The sequence below is a fragment of the Lissotriton helveticus genome, chromosome 1_1 (assembly GCF_964261635.1).
Source record: "Lissotriton helveticus chromosome 1_1, aLisHel1.1, whole genome shotgun sequence".
NCBI classification, from domain to species: Eukaryota; Metazoa; Chordata; class Amphibia; order Caudata; family Salamandridae; genus Lissotriton; species Lissotriton helveticus.
This window is the reverse complement of record NC_136057.1, coordinates 830,733,351-830,757,658: the sequence shown is the minus strand read 5'-3', so window position 1 is coordinate 830,757,658 and position 24,308 is coordinate 830,733,351. Positions and strand designations below refer to the sequence as shown.

The window sequence follows — 24,308 nt, the reverse complement described above, 5'->3', positions numbered from 1 at the left end:
GAACCACCGCCGGAGGAAGATCCTTCTCCTACCTGGCAGCAAAGACCTGGAACTCCCTCCCCACTCACCTTCGACGTACCCAAGACCATCTCTCCTTCAGGAAGCAACTCAAGACCTGGCTGTTCGAGCAGTAACACACCCCTTTCCCCCAGCGCCTTGAGACCCTCCCGGGTGAGCAGCGCGCTATATAAATGCCGTGATTGATTGATTGATTGACATTTATGCTACATGTTAAGGGCCGCTTTTCCGGGATTAGATCTTGCTCATTTCTTTTCATGAAAAGCAGTTCTCACAGCTTTCAAAGACATGCTGATAGCCACATTGTATTTGTTCTGTGGCCACTCTCTTCAAGATGCAACTGTAATACTTCAGGTGAATGCGTCACCACCTTCCTGTTAGTATTCTGTGTACCAAGCTGTAAGCTGTGAGTGCAATGTTATTGTTGGTTCACTTTTTAGGTCTCGGCTGGTGTGGGCTGCGCACATGCGCGGTCTCGCTGGGAAGATGTAATGATTTAGAGGGCTTTCAGTATCGGGCTTTAAGCCCCGCACCTCTTTCCCATTGGCCAGGGTCACCGTTTATGCTAAACGGTGGTCAGCCATTAGGTAAAAAGCTTTTCCTGTCGTAGACTTTTCTCTCTTTCAGACGGCCCACTTGGACTGGCTCGTCTGATTTCCGTTCGTCGCAAAAGCATTCTTATCTTTATGGGGTCATGTGTTTCAAACACATGGCCCCATAAAGACAAGAACTCATTTTGCGACGAACGGAAATGAAAGTGGATCGTGCTTGTTGCTGTATTTTAATCCCGTCGTACATCATGCAATGCGTGTCCTCCCTTTAAATGTAAGTCCAGAGATGATTTCTTGAAGCGAGCAGACCGTGCTTGTTTTAATTTCTGCTGGTAGCTATGTAATTAGTAAATGTAGAGGTCCGGTGCATGGGATATATCCAGTTCCTGCTCTGAAATAATGCAAACCGCACACCTTAATTGTCTATTACGTTTTGTTCAATAATCTGTAAATTTTGGAAAGTTTAGGGAGTTCCCTGCGGTGGGTTGTGCCCACAACCCTTTTGTATCAAACTGCTCTGTCAAGACCTGGAAACATCCAGGCCTGCAGGGTACTCAACCCACGGACCCTAGGGTTTCAATTAAGTGTTTCTATTTTATACCACATTCTAAAAAACATTTCCAATATTTGGTGATAAAGTAAATGAACAACAAATATTCAAAATGAGTTCCTGAAATTCATGTATTATGAATTGTGTTTTCAGTCGATTTAAAGTTTTTGAAACATACTTCGCATATCAAATTAAATCATTTACATTCCAATCATGTAAAATGCTGTAAACGAAAACATTAAAAAACCCAATGCATTTCGGGTTCTGAGTGAACCCTTCGTCAGGGGTTAATTAGTCGATATCTTCTTTACTTGAAGTTCCTCAATTCTGGCACTGTGAATGTGAAACATAAATATCTAAGACATGTGTAATGCACTTGAAAGTTAATCATGCCATTACCAACCATAAATTACAATACACACCCGTACATTGCAATTAATACTTCCAATAACATTGGATAATTGATGGGAAATATACATAAATTTAATGAGAACTGGCACTTCCATTAAGTCTAAGCACTGATCCAGAATATGTCCAGACAAACAAATTAAATTTCTAAATAGTGAGTGATACTTATGAATTACCATCATACAGATATCCACGACAAAAATTATTGCATGTTTATCTAAGGGTTTAAACTGACTCATATAGCAACCTAACACACCCTATTTAGAAACTGTGTTATACAGTCCTCACACAGTTAATTCCCTGCTAGGACCTCATGCCTGGCGACCTGTTCGATTGGCCATGAGATCCCTCATGTTGAGTGGGACAGCCTGCAAAAAGTCTAATCAGGAAAGCCAGAGTCCAATCAATGCGGTTGGGCAAAACAGGGGTAGTCGCAGGACAGGAGAAGAAACAGGCTCCCAAGAGAACCAGGATCGGAAAGCCAGACCAGGATACAGAACTTTGTCCAGAGGATTTTGAAGTAATAATCTTGCACTTCACATCCCCAAAACAGTCTCAAAAAAAGGGAAAAACCACCACTGCAACAGCTCCCAAAAACAAGCATTGAAAATGCAACAGGTCCTTTGATTAAGTTATAGCCATTTGCTTTGCTAATGATATTGTATAGCAAAGCAAATGGCTTTAGCTTAATCAAAGTCGAGACCTATTGCATTTTTAATGCTTGTTCTTCTTTCGTTAGCAGCACTCACACTCGCATTCTGTTGTTTTCTTACTTGCATCTTCATTCATCATTTAGCAATTGAAGTGTGAAGAAGGCACTGGCAGGCAGCACGGATCAAGGAACAAACTGTGCCTATCTTGAGTTTGCATAGTTCGTAATCCTGCCGTTGGGTGCCGAAATCGTTATGAAAGAGTGTTTGAACTTTCTTTTGCCTCACAATCTGTGACATGCACGTTTTTCGTGTGGGCCAGGGCGATAGCCTCTTGTGAAATTCCAATAGCTCGGAGGTTTTCCCTGCCATGGTGACAGATTCCAGAAATGGTTTGTTAGAGTAGTGTTCATATGCCAAGGTCTCTTCCCAGGTTAGTTCTTTTATGTTACACTGCTTATTGGACGCCTGCGACGCAGAGAACTTGCCAGTTATTGCGTCTCCTTTCAGAATATTGAATTTGTAAAATGTTCCGATGCAAGAAGTGTTAGTATCCACAGCTAAAATTCTCATCCCCTGTGTTTATATTCCAGACCCTGAACTTTGTGGAGCATTCGATTAGCTGCAAGGAGAAACTAAATAAAAAGAATAAAGTTGGGGCTGCATTTACTGATGATGGTTTTGCGATGGGTAAGTGCATGGTAATACTTTAGCTGACATATACGTGCCCCCCCCATTCTTATAAATGCATACACACACCAGAAATGGACCTGGGTCATCAGTGTACAGCTGAGATTTGCATATACATGCACAGTACATTATTGCCTCGCTTCATATATGCTCTGACCACCAAACTCATGCTAGAGTGTCTACAAGTCTGAATCTAGTGGATGTGTCTTTATTTAAATGATTTGCTAGGGCGCGAAGCTGGGCTCGTAAACTAATCACGTTTGTACTAACAATACAGAAATGGAAACATAAACAGGCAATATAGCAACACATGATTCAATAGTCCATGCTGAGAAAACTATACATGTAAATAAATATTATACAGTTCTGGATATGGTGGACTCGGCTGGTCCCGTATGGGTAGCGAGCAAGCCTGCTATTCGGGGTCTGGCAAGGGCTACATTCATGGCGGGGAGAAACAGAAGCTCGAACACTTTACAACCTTGGAGCAGGAACATCTTAAGGATTTTGAGGGCCCTGGTCCTAAAGTAATTTGGGTGGCCCTGTTGGGAACAGTTTTGAATTTAGGATCCAATTTCTGCTTTTTACAAGCCTTTGGCCACGTCACTGCCTGTACACAGACATACTGGTCCAAATTCTAAATGTGTTTACACCTAATCAAGGATAGTGACGTGTGTTTTCAATATTATAATACAGTAGCAGCTCACTCGTATAACTGCAAATATTCTCTGTGACTCTCTCCCATTTCGCATATGTGAAGTTTTGTTTAGATCCAAAAGAACCTTTGTTTATGAATGCTACATGCTTCTTATAGTTACCCCCACTTTTTGCTGATGTTTCACTGTTTTTCGACTTTAGTCTGGCTGGGGCCCTGCTATCCAGGACACCAGCTTAGCTGCTTCCTCTCTAAAATGATTGCATGTACTTTAGGTACACCACAGATTGGTCCCTAGTATATGCTATCCTATATACCCAGGGCATAGGTACCCCAGAGGCCTCTCAGGGGAGGCAGCATGTATTATGCCACCCCTGAGAATCAACTCAAAACGACACCACAGGTCTGCTACAGCAGCATGTGTAAGGAGGTGTATGCACTGCTTACTTAGATTTTGGTTCCCTATATCTACCTTACATCACTACACATGTAAACTTATCAGTCGCCCCTATGGCAGGCCTTATCAAGCCTGAAGACAGGGTGCTGGGTTTTGTGTTAGAGGGTGCCCATGCATGAGCAGGGCCTCTTTGCAGCCAGGCCATTTACTCTTAAGTGCATTATAACTTCGCTGTAAATGCTAACTTTGGAATGGCTGCCAGGAAACATGACGTGTTTGGTGTCAAACACCTTGGAATCATACCTCCCCACCAGTTCCGGAGGTATGATTCCACCCGTCTAGAGGGAGAAACTTGACCACACCGGTACACCCGGTACCAGCGTAACAGAACCCTGGTATCACAAAATGGATGCTGCAGCCACAGACAAGAGTCTGTTCTCCTGCTGCTGGATGAAACTCCGGCAGGGGGGCTGGACAATAGGTTTCCTGTCACAGGGAGGTGTAACCACCGCCCAGACAGGCTTTAGTGTGTTGGGGCTGGGTGGGTGCACTCCAAGAGTGCTTTGCAGTCTGTACTTGTGGCACATTTGGCGTCCCTGTACATAGTCCAGCTCAAACCGGTTGCAGGGGGTACCGGCCCCTGCTTTGGTGCGAAAGGATATGGGTGTAACCACCCCTCTATCCTGACCTTCCCATAGGTGGGTCCCCAGAGTTTGTCCCACCCCTTCCTTGGTTATAAAGTAGGAACCCCTGACTGCACAACTTTAGATTTACTTACACGAAACTCTGATACATAATCCTGGAACTTCGCCAACTACAAGGAGCTAGATAACTGGAGAATCTCCGTTGGAGTAAAGAAGTTACTCCCCTACTTGGCAGGCACCTAAGAAACATCTGACTGGTGTGCATCTCTGAAGCTCCCGCCGGACTCCGAAGAATTTGCAGCACAGGAGGTGGGTTCGCAGACTTCCCAGAGGCCGACCCGAGCTCCCAGCAAAGCTGAGACCCGTAGCCCTTGTGGGGACCGTGGAACCGGAACCCCTGGACACCGTGCACATTTGCAAGTGCATAAGCTTCTTGGCGAACCTTGAGGCTGTGCTGTGGGCTACTTGTAGTCCAAGCCCCGAGCAGCTTTTCCACAGATTACTGGCCTACACTCGCCAAGTGTCCCGTGGGCTTATATTGTGGGATTCCACTCGAGGTCCCTTCGCGATCCCTAGTCCGTCGACTGGTGGGTCCCTGTGAAGGTAACTCTAACTTTCAATTGGCTTCCCTGGTTGCTCCAGACGTGCCCTGACTCTCCACCACTATGGGAGTCGCGCAGACCTTGCTGGTCCGCACCGAAGCATCTTTTCTCTTCCTCCGTGGGTTGCTGCTGCCAAGGCTTGTTGGGTTCAATCCGAGCACCGACACCGCCGCACTCGACATCCTTCGTGGGACAGCTCGAATCCAGCTCCTGGTTGTCGTCGACGCCTCCTCGTCCTCATGGCTGCAGAGTCAAGCTTCACCTCTTCGCACCTGAAGCACCCGACATCGGTGGCATTGGTTTATCGTGCCCCTGGTCACTGGCTAGTGACCCAGACTCTCTCTTCTCTGCTTTCAGGTTAGTCACATTCTCGATCCAGGCTTGGATCCCTCCGGACACTTTCCTTCGTTCCGGCAGCAGCACTTTGCAGCAGGTCACAATTGAAAACGACGACGCGACCCGACACCATTTGACACCTATGCACCCGGCTTCCCTGGGTGAGGTAACTCGAGTACTCCGGTGCTCCGTCGGTGTTGGCCCTAGAATCCCCTAGGTCTAAAGGGGTTTGCTCAAAGTCCTCTCCTAAGTGTCCTTAACCTTTAAAGTTCCAACCGCGACTTTCCCCATAGAAGCTAATGGAGCTCGCAGCTGTGTTCTCACACTGCACACGTCCCCGTGGGTCCCCTGTGTCACTACCTTGGGTGGTTCCTTGGGGTCCCAGCGTTCTACGTGCTCTAGGCACTGTGTCTAGTCAAGTTGTAGTTCTTATACCACTTTCTTAATATTTAGTTTGGTCTCCCCCTGGGGCCCATTGTATATTGTGCTATTTACTGAAGTTCTAAAGTGTTGATATTGTGTATATTGTTCTCTAATCTCATAAAGAAGTTAGTAGAGAGTGTTTAGTAATAAATACATATATGCAATATATACCATGTGTGGTTCTCCTTTCATTTGGACATTCAAGAGGTTATAATCACCAAGCTGCTTTACACTCCTTCAAGACTTGGCCTGAAGGCTGCTCTCCATAGCTACCACTAGGATAGCTTTTAATGAAGATTGCCTTTAAACCTATCATCAATAAGGGTTGTTTGGACTGGTGCAAGGTGCACACTAGAACTAGTGGGCAGCATATGCCAGGCCAACTTCTCACACATACATCACCCATATTAAAAATAAATTAAAGGAAAATGTTATTTAAGCTAATTTGTTTAAGAATTATTCAAGGCCATAGACAAGGCTCCCTGCAGAACAGAGCTGGCTGTATCAGGGAGCCCCCTTTGTCCATGCCTTAAAACGTCTCTGCCTTGAAGGCCCAATTCCTCACCCTGGAGCAAATTGTGCGGTGGCAGCCCTGTGCCGAACTTGACTGTCAGTTGGCACTGACGTGATCTTGCATGGGACAAATCCAGCTGGAGGAAGCTCGGAAAGGCTGGAAGGAATCAACTTAGAAGGTTTATAAACAAGTGGACAAGTCACGTAAACTACGTGACTGGGTGCCTCCAGGGTGGTTCCCCTGATCAGAGTCCTGAGGGGCAATTGTATGAGTGGGGCTCACTATCGCACAAGTGTTTGCAGATTATTACAGCACTCTGTACGAACGCATGCCAGGGCCTCCAGTGAGGTTGCGGACCCGGTGTTGGGTGACATCCTGCTACCCTTGATCCCCTTGTGTTTTGCCAGGGATCCTGACTACCTGTTCACTGTCGAGGAAATCTGGGAGACCCCAGGGAAAATCCCCTGGCCTGGATTGATTTCCTGCTGATTATTTTCGGAAATTATGGTGTTTCCTACTGACCAGTCTGCTGGTGAAGTACAACAAGGCATTGGAGATGGGGACCTTCCCCTTAGGGGTTGGATTTGGCCATCATTGTGGTGATCCCTAAAGCTGGCCAGCTGTTCCACAACTGCACTTTTATAGACCCATTTCCCTCGTTCTTGAAAGTGTTTGCCAAGGTTTTGGCTAATCTGCTGTGCCGTGCTCTGCCCTAATGGATCCATCCGGATCAATGTGGCTTGATGCCGGCCCACGGTACCCGGCATTGTATACAGAGTGTCCAGGTGTCCCTCTCCCAAGCTCAACATGTGAAGCCCTTCAGCTCTTCTCATAGTGGATTTTGAGAAGGCCTTTGACACAGTTGTTTGGTCCTTTTTGAGTGTGGTGTTGGAGAGGAATGGGGACCAATTTGTGTACTCTTGTTGGCCTATTGTATGCCAACCCAGGATCAGGTTAATCACATTCTCCCCCACACCCACTTTCCCCATCCGTAGAGGTACTTAGAAGGGCTGTCCCCTCTCCCTCCTTATATTTGCACTGGCCATTAAGCCTTTGGCACGCCTCATTTGGTGTAACGCTTGTGCGCTGTACACAGATTACATTTTGCTATTCTTAGGGAACCCACAGGCCTCAGGTTCACGACGCTTAGAAAGACTGACACTTTATGAGGAAGCTTCTGGTCTCCGGGTGAATATGGCTGAATCCCTGTTGGTCCCCATTTCAGGTGAATCGAGCACCTGCTTTTGGCACTCTGCGATCCTTGTGCACTACCTATCTTTCAGTACCTGAGCATCTATATCACGCACCTACTGGACCTAGTGTGGAGCCTTAATTTGACCTTTCTGGTTGCAAGTACGAGAAGGGATCTGTAAAGATGGAAGCGTCTCCCACTTCATGTCTTGGGGAGGATGGCCTTGTTTAAAATGATGAATCTGACCCGCTTTCTTTGTTTTCTCAAACTTTCCCACCCACTTCCCAAGCATTGACTCCAATCCTTCACTTCTACGATCCCCACTTTCCTGTGTGCAGGCGGTCGCCCCGTGTGATCTTCATTAATCCTGGAAATCCCCTTATGATGGTGGGATGGGTACGGCTGATTTGTATTGTCACTACCTGGCCGCGCAGGTGGTGGTGATGAACGATTGGTTTAACGGGGTATGGGACGACCCGACCTACTGCATGGAACTGACCTTTCTAGGCCTTGACGAACTCCTAGGCCTGCTCTACTGAATCCCAATTCACTGCTCCCTTCCAGAGAATACATGGGTGGTGCTGTTTTTAGGTCTCGCCTATCCCATTCCGCAAGGAATGGATAGGACGAGACTATTGGGGCTAAACTCAACTCTGAAAAATGCGGATTTCCAGAAGTGCATGTGGTCTCGTGAACGCGCTTCTATCCGCCTGCCTCGCATCACCACATGAAAGCCATTTGTTGCTTGTTCACACTTCTTTCACGGCCGCGAGGCCGTGCGTGCTTCAAAGGGAACTTTTCCTCCCCCCTCGCTGAGAGCTTCACATTTCAAAGAGCTCTCCCCCGCCTCCTCTCCCCAGCCCCACTCTGACTTCGTTCTGCTTTTGGGGAAGGGACTGGGGGAGGCAGTTTTTTGTGCCTGCCAAGCAACGATTATGGGTTATCTGAGGCAAGTGTTGACAGCCCTTTAAATACTGTACACAGCTTAGCTTCTTATCACTTTGCGGAGCACTCGCTCCTAGCACCATTTCTTTGTGCGTTTAAAAACGGGGTCTTTTCCTGAGAGAGAAGACGTGTGTCGCAGTACAGAGATTGCAGATAGTCTTCATTCCTGATGTAGCATAGCTGTTACAAGTCTGTGGAGTTGAAGCTTCACGCGCACCTTTTGCAATACTCAAATGCTACGATGCTTTTAGTGGGATTTCTTGACGTACTGTTGCTTTCGTGATGCTCAGCTTTCTGAACATTCTCCTGGTGATTGCAGCCCGGGCTGTTGTTCTGACTGCTCCGCGATTTCTTGTGTGCTACTTTGTTTGTGGATGGTTCTTTCGGTAAATTTTATTTTGCACCAGATGCAATGCAGCTTTCCACTTTGCTGTTTGTTTTCTGTGATCGCTGTACTCAGTGCGCAATGAATGGAGGCCATGTTGAAGGCGGGAACTTCCTATTTATTTCCTCCAATGGGTACTGTGTCCTTCTCTACAAAATGTCTTGTGTTGATACCTATTTAAAGTGAATCATCCATGCTGAAATTACAGCTCGTGCTCATACGAGCTTGATGTGTGTTTGAACTCTCACACTGTATTTTCTGTACTCTTCCTGGGTGCAGGCGCCTCTTTTAGGACAGAAACGTTTAATCGCACGCAGGATGACGAACAAGGGGTTACATTTGCATGTTGTTTATTTATTTTTTACTGCTCGCCGGAACCGTGTACCTTTACCACCCCGCAGTCCACACCTTCAGGGGTGCAGTCTCGAGGCTGCCCTATTTAAACAGCTGAATGTGCCATTACAAAAGGATGTGGGAACAGACAATGCCATCCGAATGCAAGTAATGCTGTTGCTGCAGTTTGTACACACCCCTGTGTGCACTTTTCTACTAGTGCGGAAGTTAATTGTGCAATTTGATGACCTGCTTCTTTCCAATGGCATGCTATGGTCGATTTCATATTTGGATGTGTGAAAGTTTTCCCTGTAATAACATTTCACACATCCAACTAAAGGTAATCAAATTGAACTACATCATACCAGTACCTGCGATACCACCAATTGTATCTATGCAATAAAATGCCCTTGTGGCAAAATATACGTGGGACAAACGGAGCGCAAAATTAAAGTTCGCATTACCGAACATAAGAGTAACATACGTCTCGCAAATATGAAATCAACCATAGCATGCCATTGGAAAGAAGCAGGTCATCAAATTGCACAATTAAGATTTATGATTTTGGAGACTATCCCACAACGCCGGGACGTGGACCCTTTAAAACAAAGACTAAGAGGCGAGTTTTATTGGATTAAAAAATTAAATTCTGCTCATCCAGTTGGGATGAATGACCGAATTGAACATTCATGCTTTCTATAATTAGTCATTATAACATTATACATTGACTTATGACCTAGACTGGGTCCCCACTGTCTATTCACATATGATGAAGTCACCGATTTTGTACATTTGTAATGTACATTATACTGTTCTATGTCTTTTCTTTTCACCAAGTCCGCTTTCTTTTGCACGATATTTCATTGCATTGTCACACGTTTTATCTTTGAGTTATTTTCATGCAACTTTATTATCCGTTGCGAGAACACCAGTACTTCCTGGTTTGAAGCTTGGATACCCAGATCACATGGTGGAGGCTCTCGTGACTATTCGCTTTCCTATTGGTTAGTTGATACCGATCACGTGACCTTCGGGTCACAAATCACGTTTCGTTTTGCCCAACTTCCTAAACTTTCGGATCCTCCCGAGACGCAGCACCGTCCGGTCCTCATGTAAGTTTTTCTACACTGCCTCGAGCTATGTTTTTCCTTCGCGCTATGCATGCAGCACGCCGTGGTACTCGGTTTCTTTCTTTTTTCCTCACGTTCCATTCTATTTACTTACTCACAATTCTCTTGCATGGACTGTGATTCAAATCAAACCCGTTTCACTTTACACCATATTTCTGAGATTCTATCACCGCGGCCGCGACCTTTTCAACATGCCTGGGTTCGTACCTCAAACTTACACGTTCACTTTGGGCACTACAGCTATGTATCTATTTTTTTTAATATTGTTGATGGAGTAACTGATTTGGTCCTGTTTTACCCCTTGTTTCAGACCCCTGACGAAGGGTCCATGTTTGTTGACCGGAAATGCATTGGGTGGATTTAAGCATTGTGATTATCATGAAGATTGCACCATAAGATCAAAATTATGTATGCAACAAGCCATTGAATTCAACATTTGAGTTAAAAGATGTTTGAAGACATTTCAAATTTGGAAAGTAAATAAATTGAATCTCGTGAAGAAACCAACGTGTTTCATTGTTTACTGAGCGCACATTCTAGTGGGTAGGTGATTCTGCCCACACCACAAACTGTTAATTTGAAGGCACGGTCAGACTACGTGCGACGGATGCAGCGCCAACCGGATAAAGTTTCCATATTCACCAAGTAATTCTCCTTAAAAGCTGAGTGCACAGGGATAACACAGTTTCTCAAAGCTATTAATTTAGCCATTTTCAAAACCAACACATAAATCAAAAAATTGTCATTTACAAGACTAATAACTCAAACTTTCCTAATGCGAGACCTATTGCATTGCAAATGCTTGTTCTAGAAGGTGGCACTTTACTTTGTGGGCTACTACCGTAGGTTTACGGAGTTGACTCTCCTTGGAGTTCTTTGTGCAAATGGGATTGGATTGGCATTACTCACCTTGGGGATGTTTGGGCTGGTACTCTGGTAAAGGCGTGTGGGGACCTGCAGGAGCAGTATCAACTTTCTCGTACCCAGCTTCACTAATACTTGCAGTTGCAACATGCACTGTCGGCCAATATCTTCCCTGGCACTCTGGTCCCGGAATTCATCCTCATTGGGGCTAAATTGTTGATGGGGAAGCTACAGAAGGGATCCATTTCACAGCTGTACAGCTCCTTAGTCATCAATGACCAGTACCATTTTACTGAGCTGAAACAGAGGTGGGAGGCATGGGTGGGGGAGCCTAAGGATGCAGAGTGGTGCAAGGCTGGGATGGCCCCTGTGTAATTGGCTAGCTCCACGCGATGTCGACTGGTCCAGCTTAACTACTTACTCATTACTAACATTACCCCTATACGGCTTCACCAAACTGGTAGGATCCCTCTAGCCTATTCATACAAGTGCTCTTGGCTGTATGCAGACTTCTTGCATTCGGTGTGGTCCTGCCTGAGATTGGTGGGTTGAGATAGGGAGGGAGCTCTCCTTACGTCTGGGCTGGCCCCTAGATATTACTCTCAGGGTTGCTTTGCTGGGACTATTGGAAGACGTGGGCGGGCAAAGGATGGAACAAATCTTTGAGGTTGCAACGCTGGTTTCTAAGCGGATATTGCCCGCAAATGGAATTCCCCGAACCCCTTTGTGGATGAGTGGTGACGAGGTGTGTACTGATGCGCAGAACAGGAACAATCCATTTACGAAGTCCGGGGCTGCCCCCAGAAACATGAGAACATATGGGGCAAATGGTGGGACTACAACAGATAGGATGCCGGGAATGCCTGGGACTCGGTTGTGCTTTATAAGGTACTGTTTCGTATTTGGGTGGGCGGAGGTCTGGTTGCATTGGTTGTCAGTGTATGTCTGGTTGCATTGGTTGTCAGTGTATGCAAAAATCAATAAAAGTTGGTTATAAAAAATAATATTATACAGTTGATCTACCTTCCATTGTACTCCATCTTTTGTGTACACTTGTGGCAGAGTGAGATAATAGAACTGTTTAAGTTCAGCACAGTCTACCCTCACTGCTGGGCAAGTACATTGATGTCTGTCTTTACTCAATGTGATCCCAATCCAATTGCCACCCAAAAGAAAGGTTTTGCTCTCTTAAAGAAATTACCACTAACTAGCTCTAATACAAAGGATAATGTTTCAAAAACGAAGCCTGAAACAATCGTCATTTGCTATGCATTAAGGGCCTTCTCATTTATTATTAAAATGTTTTAGTGCAAACATTTTCTTACTCTAGTTCTGATCATAAACAAAATACATTATACTCCATGTGTGAGAGCATCATATAGAAACCTAATCATTCAATAAAAATTTCACATAATTTTTTTTAATATATTTTTTATTGAGTCAGCAAGCAGCACGTTAGCAGTGAAACATCACATGCAATAAGAACTTGTATGCATTTCAATATACATTGTCAAAAACAGGATTAACCAATACTAAATGTTGTACCCCACCCCCCCTAGTTCCTCCATCCCCCTCCCCTCTACCCCCACCCCTCTGTCAGTGTGCCCTCAAGTGTCTCCTTGCTACAAAGCGCCTGCAATCCTGGATTCCACAAAACTTAACCCAATTCAATGCGAGATATCATCATCATTAATCTCAATAGGTAGTGGATTCCATCTGGTTGTTCACATGTGCTCCGAGTCTCCCTCCTGAACTCTCAGTATTTCTGAATGTGTCGTGTAGTGCTTAGCTCCTCCCTATATGTACTTAAGTGTCCCCATCTAAAACATTCCCCTCTGCGTTCCCGGGATCCCCTGCTCTGGTCCTCACTCCCTGATCTACATCTGCCTGCACCTCGTCTCCGTCGTCCATCTCAACCGGGGATTGGAGTTCCATCACTAACGCTCCCCAGGCCCTTGCAACTTCCAGCGCCTTGTCATTAGGGGAACGCCTGGCCAGCTGGAGCCGAAGCGTCGCCTCACTCCCCGCCCAGTGCTGGAAGCTCGCCTTCCACCTCCCAAAGCTAGGACCCGTCCTCGTCTTCCAGTGCATGGTAAGTTCCCTTTTCGCCATAATTAAACCTAAATCATAAAATTTGCTCGTTACTTTAGTGTTGGGGGTGTGCGGAAACCTCAACAAAAGGCAGGTTCCCACCTCAGCTTCCAGCTCACGCGCCGTCACTCGGTTCAAACATGACATCACATCCACCCAGTAAGAGCCTAACCCCACACAGGACCAGAACATGTGACCAAAATCAGCGCCTTCTGCATTGCACCGAGGGCACAGCGATTGAGGACCAGTTGAAACCTGGCATTGCGCGTGCCCTTCCAGGCCCGCCTCAACAACTGTGACCATGTCGTCTCGGGGATGGGCTTACCAAGATCACCCTCCCATTTACCTCTCAAGCTATCCAGAGGGGAAAGGTTTTCCGTGGACAATCGCCGATATAAGCAGGTGATGGCCTTAAACGTACCCGCCGCCATAGTGACGTACTGACACCCCAACGATGTTGGGGGTTCCGAAATCCCATCTTCCACTGTTTCTGAATTCCCGCCACATGGGCAGCGTGCAATAAGTAATCCCCCCTCGGCAGGTCGAAGGCCTCCTGCAAGGCCGGGAAAGGCATCAAGACACCGTCTCTATATAAATCCCCAATCATGTGGAGCCGCACTCCTCCCAGCCAGCCAATGTCGACCAGTCCCCACCATGAGGGAGGGCCGTGCACATACCCAGGGGGATTTCCAGGGCATATGGGCTCGCGAACCCTGCGCTATTCTGACTACGCATCCAACATGACCGGAGGGTGCACTCCTTGAGGGTGAGCTGGTCCAATCGGAGCTTCTGCAGGAGAATGATAAACAACAGTACGTGTCTGGGGATGACCCTACCCCGCGGTCCGTCAGGCCCCCTAAACTCTCGCGCCACTGCCTGTGTAAGCCATTGCAGCTGTGCCGCCAGATAGTACCACTCGAAGTCTGGGGCTGCCAGCCCCCCTTCCTCTCTCGGTCTCATCAGGGTGGCCAACGCTATCCGCCGTCTGCCAGATCCTCAGATAAACCCTGTCATCATCGCCCGGAGCGTCCGAAAAAAGGAAACAGGGATCCAGATCGGCAAAGTACGGAAAAAATAAAGCAGCCGTGGGAGCGCCACCATCTTCAAGAGCGATACGCGCCCAGCTACCGATATGGGGAGAGTACGCCAGAACACTATACTGCCTCTGAGCCCTCTCAGCGCGCTGCCCACATTCCCGTCAAAGAGGTCAATGGGGGTGTGAAATATGCGGACACCCAAATACGGTAGGCAGTCGGGTTACCACCTCAGGCCATCAAGTGCCGAGGGCATCCGATCCCCAGGGGATAGGGGAAACGAACAGGTCTTGTTCCAATTCACCTGCAGACCTGACAAGCGGTCGAATTCACCGAGCAATCATCTGGCGCCCTGCAAGGCGTCCCCTGTATCAGCCAAGTATAAGAGGAGATCGTCAGCATATAAAGATATGTGATGAGGCTCCCCACGCAGCAAGACTCCCTCGTACAATCGACCCTGACGGGCATGCGCTGCTAGCGGTTCAATTGCCAGCGCAAACAGTAGCGGGGACAGAGAACAGCCCTGACGAGTACCTCTCTCCACCTGACAGGCCGCTGAGATAGTGCGTCCCGTGCGAACCCTCGCCGTGGCAGAGCTGTACAACAGACTGGTCCAGCGTATAAAATGATCACCTAGACCAAATCCCCTCAACACTCGAAACAAATACGACCACTCCACGCTATCGAACGCCTTTTCGATATCCACCGACAGCACTGCCGTCCCCACCGAGCCCTCTCCTCCATCCCCCATGACCCGGATCAATTGCTGTATACACGTCGCGGTGTTCCTGGCAGGGATAAAACCCGATTGATCCGGGTGCACCAAGGTGCCCATGTTGTCAAGAGACGCGTGGCCAAAATCTTACTAAGGATCTTGTAGTCCACTGCGAGCATGGAGAGCGGTCGGTACGCAGCCCTGGACGTGGGATCCCAACCCTTCTTCATTAGTGGTACTATGATCGCTTCTCTCATGGTGGGTGGCAGCCTGAAGGGCCTTCTCATTTATAGAACACATTTACAGTGTGTTCTTTTCCCTAAAGACCAGCTTTATTTGTACTTAATTTATATCACATGGCACCTTTTGACCATTCACTACAAACAAAATAAACAAGAGGGCTTTTCTGAACCCTTTGACACCAGTCATCCATTAGAAAAAGGGTCACAAATCACAATGGATTCTTATTTAAACTGAATACGCAGGTACTCGCTTATTACAATATTCTACTCTATAGGATCAAGTGTCTCTGTTTCCCAGTTTTGAATGACTTCCCCCGTCCCTGCGCCTCCAGATTTTTTCCCTTTTTTGCTAGCACTCTGGAACTACCTGCCTCCAATTATCTTTTCCCACCCACAAATTAGAGTAAATTGAAATGATATAGAGGTTACCTTTCTATAAAAAGCCCAGCTTCTGGTTTTTGTGGTTACCTGCTCAAACCTGCATCTTTTAAGTTCCAAATACACAGTAGCGAAGGAGGGGTCGCTATATTTTGCCTTTATGGACCTCTCCTCGGCCTTTGATATGGTGAATAGGGATAAGTTGTGGCCAATCCTCTTGGAGATAGGGATTGACCCCTCACTTGTTAACTTCATGGCGTCTCTTCATCAGGAGTTGTTCGCAACGGTCAGGGTCACAAAGGAGGGCAGGTGTACGAGCCGTTTCAAATCGGAGCGGGGAGTGCGACAGGGCTGCATGTTGGCACCCCTCCTTTTTACCATCTATATTAATTGACTGGGAAATTATTTAGATGTACATGGGGTGGACGTGCAGCGTGTAGGAGATGCAGTTATACCGGCTCTCCTATACGCGGACGACGCAGTCTTATTAGCTCGTACTGGGGTGGGACTCCAGAGTCTGTTGGACCTATTCGGGGTCTTTATGGATCGCTTGGACCTGAAGATAAATGCGGAAAAATCCCATTCAATGGTGGTTGGTCAACTTAGATATAAGTGTAAATCCAAAACCTTTATGTGCAAGGGTGAGGTGGTTTCCAGGGTTGCCGCATTTTCTTATCTAGGGGTTCTCTTTGACGAGAAGGGGATGTGGGCCTCCCAAATCAAGGCTAAAAGTATATCCATGGCAAGATCCACGTCTGCCCTTATGGGCTTTTCAAAACGGCTGTGGACCAGGCCCATGGAGGCTCTTTTAAAAGTTTATAATACAAAATGCATGCCAATTGCCACATATGGTTCTTCTGTATGGGGCCATGTTTCACATGATAAGATCCAAAGAGTGGAGAATAGGTTTTTAAGATAGCTTTTGTCTGTTCCTCAGTCCACCCCCACCTTTACGATCCATTCAGAGGTGGGTTCGGATTACGTTTCAGATAAGCTGAAATTAGCCCCATTAATATTCTGGGTAATATTCTGGGTAAAAACATGGCTCAACCCAGAAATAACCTTCAATCATGCTATCTTGAACGATGTTATGGCATTGGATCATGCTAAAAAGGTACCCTGGCTGGAATATCTGAGAAACTCATTTAGTCAGTTAGGACCCCCGGAGCTGTTTTTAACTCCTTCTTGCATCAGGAGGTAGGACGTTAATTGGACTAAGTTCCATTTTATAGATAGGTCTAGAAGGGCTCGTGAGGAGCAGGAATTACTGAAACCCACAGTTAGATTGCTTTACATGTTACTTTCTCCCGCACTAGAGCCATACCTTAAAATTGTAACCAAACCCTTTCACAGAGTCCTACTGATCAAATTCAGATTTAACCTGATACATTACTCTTTGGGTAGTTGCCAATCATGGGGCAAACCAGAAGGTGGCCCGCCTTGTAATTGTGATAATTTTTCGCAACAAGATACCATGCATTTTATTATGTTTTGCGGGTTTTATTCAGGAATAAGAAAAAAATACTTGCTACCAATTTTGAGAGAGGCTGGCTTTACCCAAGTCAGGCCTGCTCTCATCCATCTTCAGATGTTGAGTAGCATCCGCATCATTTTTCACGTGGCCAGTTTTTTAGTGGCGGCAATTAGAATTCAAACGAAAAACACGCCACTAAATGTATTATTCTGATTGTTTTGTATTAACCATTTTTAAACTGAACTTGATTAACAGCAGCGTATTTGTTCAATAGGGCCTTGGACTGAGTTTTGTAAATACATGAATTGCTTTATTTTATATGCTTGTATGTAAACTTTGTATGCCTTTTATGATTTTAACAAATCGAATAAAGTGTATTTGACTGACTAACTGACTGGTTACCTGGATGTTCCAAGAAGATCAACATTGTCTTCTCATTATGCCCATGGAGGCTTGCATGGCTTCGCACAAATGGTAACTGAATATTTTTTCTTATTTGATAGAGACTTCTAGCTGTAGATTCTTTACTTTAGAATTATACCCAGACTGGATCTGGATATTTTTTGTGAGGAGTATCCCTGCATTCTGGGTAGGAGATGTTGTTTGGCTCCGCGTGGCATTTTGGGCACTGGATGTAGTGTGCATTGTGCCTTTATAGGCACCACCCCAGTGCGCTGACGTCGGTTCTTTTCTTTCCACGCTAGTGCAGATCCAGAGGGAGCAACCACAAGTCATTTTTTGAATGCCTTTTTTGATGGAGGACCTGCATCTTGTCTGCCTCTGGTGTCTTGAGTTTGACCATAACTCAAAGGTCTGTGATGTCTGCCATGCTATGCACCCCAAGGCATTGAGGGTGCGGTCCCTCAAGCTCTTTGCCACTCAACATGTGATGGAGCGGCAGTCTTGATTCTAGTCGAGAGGAAGGTCCTGGGATCGGTTGCGGAGCCATCGATCTTCATCACAGTCGAAGTCATCTCAGCGTCAGGGAAGTCCCGCAAGAAGAAAGAGTAAGAAGTCTAAGAGGTCTTCAACTACACGCCGTCCATCAAAGTCATCCGTCGAGACGAGCGAGCATCGTCATTTGAGTCCTGGCTCTCCATTGACGCCTACCCATGTTTCCGGGAGCTGGAGCGACTCTTACCCAACTCCGTGAAGTTTGAGGCCATGCACCTCATTTTTGGGTGGCCTGTCCCTGCATGCACCCCTTCAGGCTCCGCAGCTTTGGGAGGGGCCTCTACTGGTTCCCTGCTGGCAGGTCTGTCCCTGGTGCCAATCAGGCCCCTTGGATCCACAGATAGATCCGGCCTGACGCCAGTAGTATCACTTTTAAACTTACGCGACACTGGTGCCGATGTCGACGCTCCCGGCGCAGTCACTATTCCCAACTCCAACATGGAAGAGGAGGAGTGTCACCTGACTCCAGCTATGACTGGAGCATTCCCTCTTCAGACTGGAGCCAGAGCCTCATTCCTACGGTTTGGAACTTGGGGAAGATTGGGAGGATCCATTGAGCCCTTAAGAATGCCAACTCCTAGAACCGCTTTTGGCCGCCATTTTGACTGGGTGTGAGTGTTTGATTGATTCAGATGCTCCGTCCATCACCACCCCCTTTTGTACCGCTTTTGGCCGCCATAAGTGTGGCAGGGTATGTTCAAGCGTGAGTCCCTTGCTCACTTTGCCACTGGATTCAAGCAAGCCGGGCTGAAGACGGCTGGAATGCCAGAAACCGGTCCTCGGAAGCTTGTTTCCGGTCCAGGGAAGACATGGCTTGGCAGTTCGGGCTGGACTGTTCCCATGAGGCACAGGGTCAGACTGATTTGCATATAGCCATGTCTGAACTGGGGTGGCAGAGTGGGCTAAAGAACGGTGATGGATTAAACCCAGATCTTTTGACTGGGTGTGAGTGTTTGATTGATTCAGATGCTCCGTCCATCACCACCCCCTTTTGTACCGCTTTTGGCCGCCATAAGTGTGGCAGGGTATGCTCAGACGTGAGTCCCTTGCTCACTTTGCCACTGGATTCAAGCAAGCCGGGCTGAAGACGGCTGGAATGCCAGAAACCGGTCCTCGGAAGCTTGTTTCCGGTCCAGGGAAGACATGGCTTGGCAGTTCGGGCTGGACTGTTCCCATGAGGCACAGGGTCAGACTGATTTGCATATAGCCATGTCTGAACTGGGGTGGCAGAGTGGGCTAAAGAACGGTGATGGATTAAACCCAGATCTTTTGACTGGGTGTGAGTGTTTGATTGATTCAGATGCTCCGTCCATCACCACCCCCTTTTGTACCGCTTTTGGCCGCCATAAGTGTGGCAGGGTATGCTCAGACGTGAGTCCCTTGCTCACTTTGCCACTGGATTCAAGCAAGCCGGGCTGAAGACGGCTGGAATGCCAGAAACCGGTCCTCGGAAGCTTGTTTCCGGTCCAGGGAAGACATGGCTTGGCAGTTCGGGCTGGACTGTTCCCATGAGGCACAGGGTCAGAATGATTTGCATATAGCCATGTCTGAACTGGGGTGGCAGAGTGGGCTAAAGAACGGTGATGGATTAAACCCAGATCTTTTGACTGGGTGTGAGTGTTTGATTGATTCAGATGCTCCTTCCATCACCACCCCCTTTTGTACCACTTTTGGCCGCCATAAGTGTGGCAGGGTATGCTCAGACGTGAGTCCCTTGCTCACTTTGCCACTGGATTCAAGCAAGCCGGGCTGAAGACGGCTGGAATGCCAGAAACCGGTCCTCGGAAGCTTGTTTCTGGTCCAGGGAAGACATGGCTTGGCAGTTCGGGCTGGACTGTTCCCATGAGGCACAGGGTCAGACTGATTTGCATATAGCCATGTCTGAACTGGGGTGGCAGAGTGGGCTAAAGAACGGTGATGGATTAAACCCAGATCTTTTGACAGAGTGTGAGTGTTTGATTGATTCAGATGCTCCGTCCATCACCACCCCCTTTTGTACAACTCCTAGAACCCAACACTGACTGGTGTGAGGAATTGGCAGACCGGTGGACTGGACACCTCCCCAGATACTGGCATGGTCTCTCTTCTTACCATTTTGCTATGGTGGTGAGAAGACATCCCGAGGTCTTGGGCCTTACTCTGCCCTCAGTGGCCGTCAAGACTTCTATTTTGACAGAGATGCTTCATCCGGGAGTGACCCCTTCAGACCTGCTGCTCCCATTTAAGCAAGTCCTGATAGACGTATTGTTTGGGACCTGGTCCAAGCCTGGCACAGGGGCTTCTGTGATGGGACAATTACCCACCACCATCACCCCGCCCCAGGGCATTCCAGTTTCCACACAGAACACCCTACCCTGGAGAGCTTGGTGTCCAGGCCTCTACTTGCCATATAAATCCCTGCACATTCCCAGATAGGGAATTCAAGAGGCTGGACACCTTAGGTAGGAAAATATTATCTGAAAGAGACTATTAGTTAAAGATGCCTTACCTAAGAATTACTCCCAGGCATCTGACTGAATCCGGAGAATTTTTCTTCAGTAATAGCCCTGCGTATCGGTAGGCAGCGGCAGTCAACTCCATGTCCGTCATGGTCGCCTGGATGACGTCGCAGTGCCTACTTAGAGGCTGCCTCTGCACGCTGACGTCCGTTCTTTCTTTTTCCGCGCCAGCCTAGCGTAGATCCGGAGAGAGCTTGTCCCTCAATCACTTTTTAACTAACCCTGTGTCAGCGTCTTTTTTCGAGGCTTCGAATCCTGGTGTACGAGGGATGTCCCATCCTCAGGCCGGATTCAAGCCTTTTGACTCCTGTCACCAGCTGATGTCCCTCATGGATCCGCACCTCGTGTGCCTCTGGTGCCTGGAGCGCACCCATGACCCGAATTTGTGCTCCGACTGTCAGTCCATGAATCCGAAGTGTTTGCGGGAGCAGTCCCAAAAACTTTTGGAGGCCTGGCAGTTGGCTCCGCGTTGCTTCTGGTCTTGCTTGAGGGGAAGGTCCCGAGACCGGTCTCGGAGCCACCACACTTCGTCAAAGTCTTCACACTCATCGGGTAAGTCGAAGCAGAAGAAGAAAGCGAAGAAGCACCATTCTTCGCCTTCTCCACGTCGGTTGGTCAGCCGATGTGATGAGGAACTGGCGTGTCGTCACTCCGTCTCCAGTGCTTGATTCAGGGATGACTCCGCTCCTCTCTCCGTTTCTGGGAGCCGGGGCCTCTCCTGACCAGCGTTGTGCATTTTAAGAAGCTCTCCATTCCATTTTTGGGCAGCTTCACTCTGCTGGTGCGCCTTCGGGCCCCACAGAGCCGGTTGGGGCCTTGTGCCTTTGATGTCGGCGGCTTCAGCCCTGGTGCCCCAGGGATCCCCATGGATCCAGGCCTAGATCAAATCGATGCCGGTTGACCTTCTCAGGCCCTGATCCCAGCGACAACGTCTCTGGGGTCGACTGTGCCCCCAGCCGACACCGTAACCATCCTCATCCCCGAGATGGACCCGGAGCCGGATCGACGTCAGTTGACGCCTGAGGATACTTTTGTTCCCTTGGTTCATCCCAAATGTTCCCTATCACCCTGAGGGTGGTGATGAGGACTGGGAAGGGTCGCTGGACCCTTTAGCACACCAGCTAGAAGAGCCGGACTGGAAAGACGAATTTGGTGACACCAGTGGTCTGGATATCTCCCCAGACCGTGGCATGCTTTATCCCTCTACCGTGGCAATGGAGGAGGGAGCGTCCTATGCAGTGGTGGTGAGTAGAGCAGCTAAGGCTTTGGGCCTGGAGCTCCCTACGTGGAGGTTAGTCAGGACTAACCTCCTGACAGAGGTGCTTCAACTGGCAGCAACTTCCTCTGAGCCCGTCTTGCCCTTTAATGAAGCCCTCACAGACGTCCTTCTGGCCACCTGGTCAGGCCAAGCATAGGGGCTCCTATGCAACAGTCGATTGCCTGCTGCCACCCCCGGCTCTGGATGATACCATTTTCCTCTCCCAACACCCTTCTCCCGAGAGCTTGGTGGTCCAAGCCTCTTCTTCCAAGAGCGCATTCCCTTGTGCACCTCTGGATAGGGAATCCAAGCAGCACCTTGGGAAGCGTATGTTCTCTTCCTCCAGCTTGGGTCTACGGCCCGTGAATACCGCATGCCTCTTGGGACACTCTACCCATACAGTCTCGGATACGGTTGTGCAGGTGCTGCCTCAGTGTCCGGAGGAGGTCCAGGCAATTCTCTCCCAGGCAGTGGCAGATGGGAGAGATGCAGCACAATTCACAATCCTCTGTGGACTGGACACCATCAATTCTCTGGGCAGAATGATTGCCACGTTGGTAGCCCTTCTGCGCTACGCCTGACTGAGGACATCTGTTTTTTTAGGGGATGTCCAGACAACCGTGCTGGACATGCCCTTCAATGGCCGTCGCCTTTTTGGTAACAAGGTGGATTTGGTGCTCGAGCATTTTAAGGATTCTCGGGCTACTCCCAGATCCTTAGGCCTCGCTGTGTCTTCCTGCCCCCCCCACAGTCTACCTTTCATCTCTTTCGTGGCTACGGAAGGGGCACCCCACCACATCCAACCCAGTCCAGCCAATGGCCCACCCAAGTTGTCCAGTCTTTGCGTAGCCCCGGACGTGGTACCCAGCGACGTGGGTCTAGGAACCAGTGGGCAGGCCAGTTCATCCTCCCCCCTGTAGCATCCTCCAAACCCTCCTAGTCTGACCTATCTGAAAAAAACACGTTAGTTATAGATTCCTTACCTTAGACTTACCCCCAGTCGTCATACTGGATCCGTAAAGTTTTTAATTTTTTTTCGTCGGCAGGCCCTCTGCGCGTTGGAAGGTGGCGTCGGTCGGCTCCGCGTTCGGCGTCGTGGTCGCGGGGATGACGTTGCAGAAGCTACTTAGACGCTGCCCTCGCGCGCTGACATCAGTTCTTTCTTTTTCTGCGCCAGCCAGCGCAGATCTGGGAAGAGCGGTACTTCAGTCAATTTTTGACTAACTTCTTCTCGACTTTTGTTGACTTCTTGTTTCGAGTCTCCAAACAGGTGCACGAGGGATGCCTGGTTTCAAGGCCTGCGGATCCTGTCACCGGCTGATGTCGGTGATGCATCCGCACCGCGTGTGTCTCTTTTGCCTGGAGCACGGGCACGACCCCAAGTCGTGCTCCGACTGTTGGTTGATGGCGCCAGAAGCTTTGCGGGAGCGGTTCCCGAAAGCTGCTTGAACACCGGCAGTCGGCACCGCTCCGTTCAAGATCCCAGTCAAGAGGGAGGTCGAGGGTCCGGTCGCTGAGCCACGACCATTCCGGTTCGAAATCATCGAAGTCTTCGCATTCGGGGTCGGGTAAGTCGAAGCATAAGAAGAAGTCGAAGACACTGACACTGAGTTAGACACTGAGCCGGACTGGAGAGAGGAACTGGGGGATGCCAATGGTCTTGAGACCTCTCCTTACCGTGGCATTTTGTTTCCTCCTACCGTGGCTACAGAGGAGGGAGCGTCATACGCAGTGGGGTTGCATAGGGCGGCCGAGGCTCTCAACCTCGAGTTTCCTACAGTGGCGGTCAGGACTAACCTCCTGACAGAGGTGCTTCAACCAGCTGCGAGCTCTTCGTAGTCCTTGCTTCCGTTTAATGAGGCCCTCACAGACATCCTTTTGGGCTTTTAGACCAGGCCCAACACCGGGGCTCCCGTGGACAGCATGATGGCCCGATGCCACCGCCGGGCTCCGGGCGACCTCATTTTCCTCTCCCAACATCCCACCCCAGAAAGCTTGGTAGTTCAAGTTTCTACCTCAAAGAGAGACTTCCCTACCTCTCCACCGGAAAGAGAATCCAAGAAGCTGGACCGCCTTGGCAAGAAAATGTTCTCTTCCGCCAGCTTAGGACTGTCGTCCGTAAACACTGCATTTCTCTTGGGCTGTTATTCGCACTCAGTGGATACAGTGGCGCAAGTGCTGCCTCAGTGTCCAGAGGAGGCCTGGGCAGTGCTCTCCCAGGCTGTTGCCGCCTGGAGAGATGCAGCAAACTTTACAATTCGTTGTGGGCAGGACCATTTCAATGTCGGTAGCTCTTGGTCGCTATGCCTGGATTAGGTCCACTGGCTTTTCAGGGGATGTCTAGAACACCTTGATGGACATGCCCTTTGATGGCAGT

General features: G+C 48.4%; 1 protein-coding gene across 2 annotated transcripts in view; it reads left to right on the top strand.

Annotated features, from left to right (window-relative positions):
- Positions 1–24,308, top strand: part of WASHC4 (WASH complex subunit 4) — a 1,268,393-nt gene that overhangs the window by 934,236 nt on the left and 309,849 nt on the right. For both annotated transcript variants that reach the window (XM_078674607.1, XM_078674599.1), the window contains exon 30: positions 2,771–2,867. In XM_078674607.1, coding sequence (XP_078530733.1) covers positions 2,771–2,867 — 97 coding nt within the window. The remainder of the gene's footprint in view (positions 1–2,770; positions 2,868–24,308) is intronic.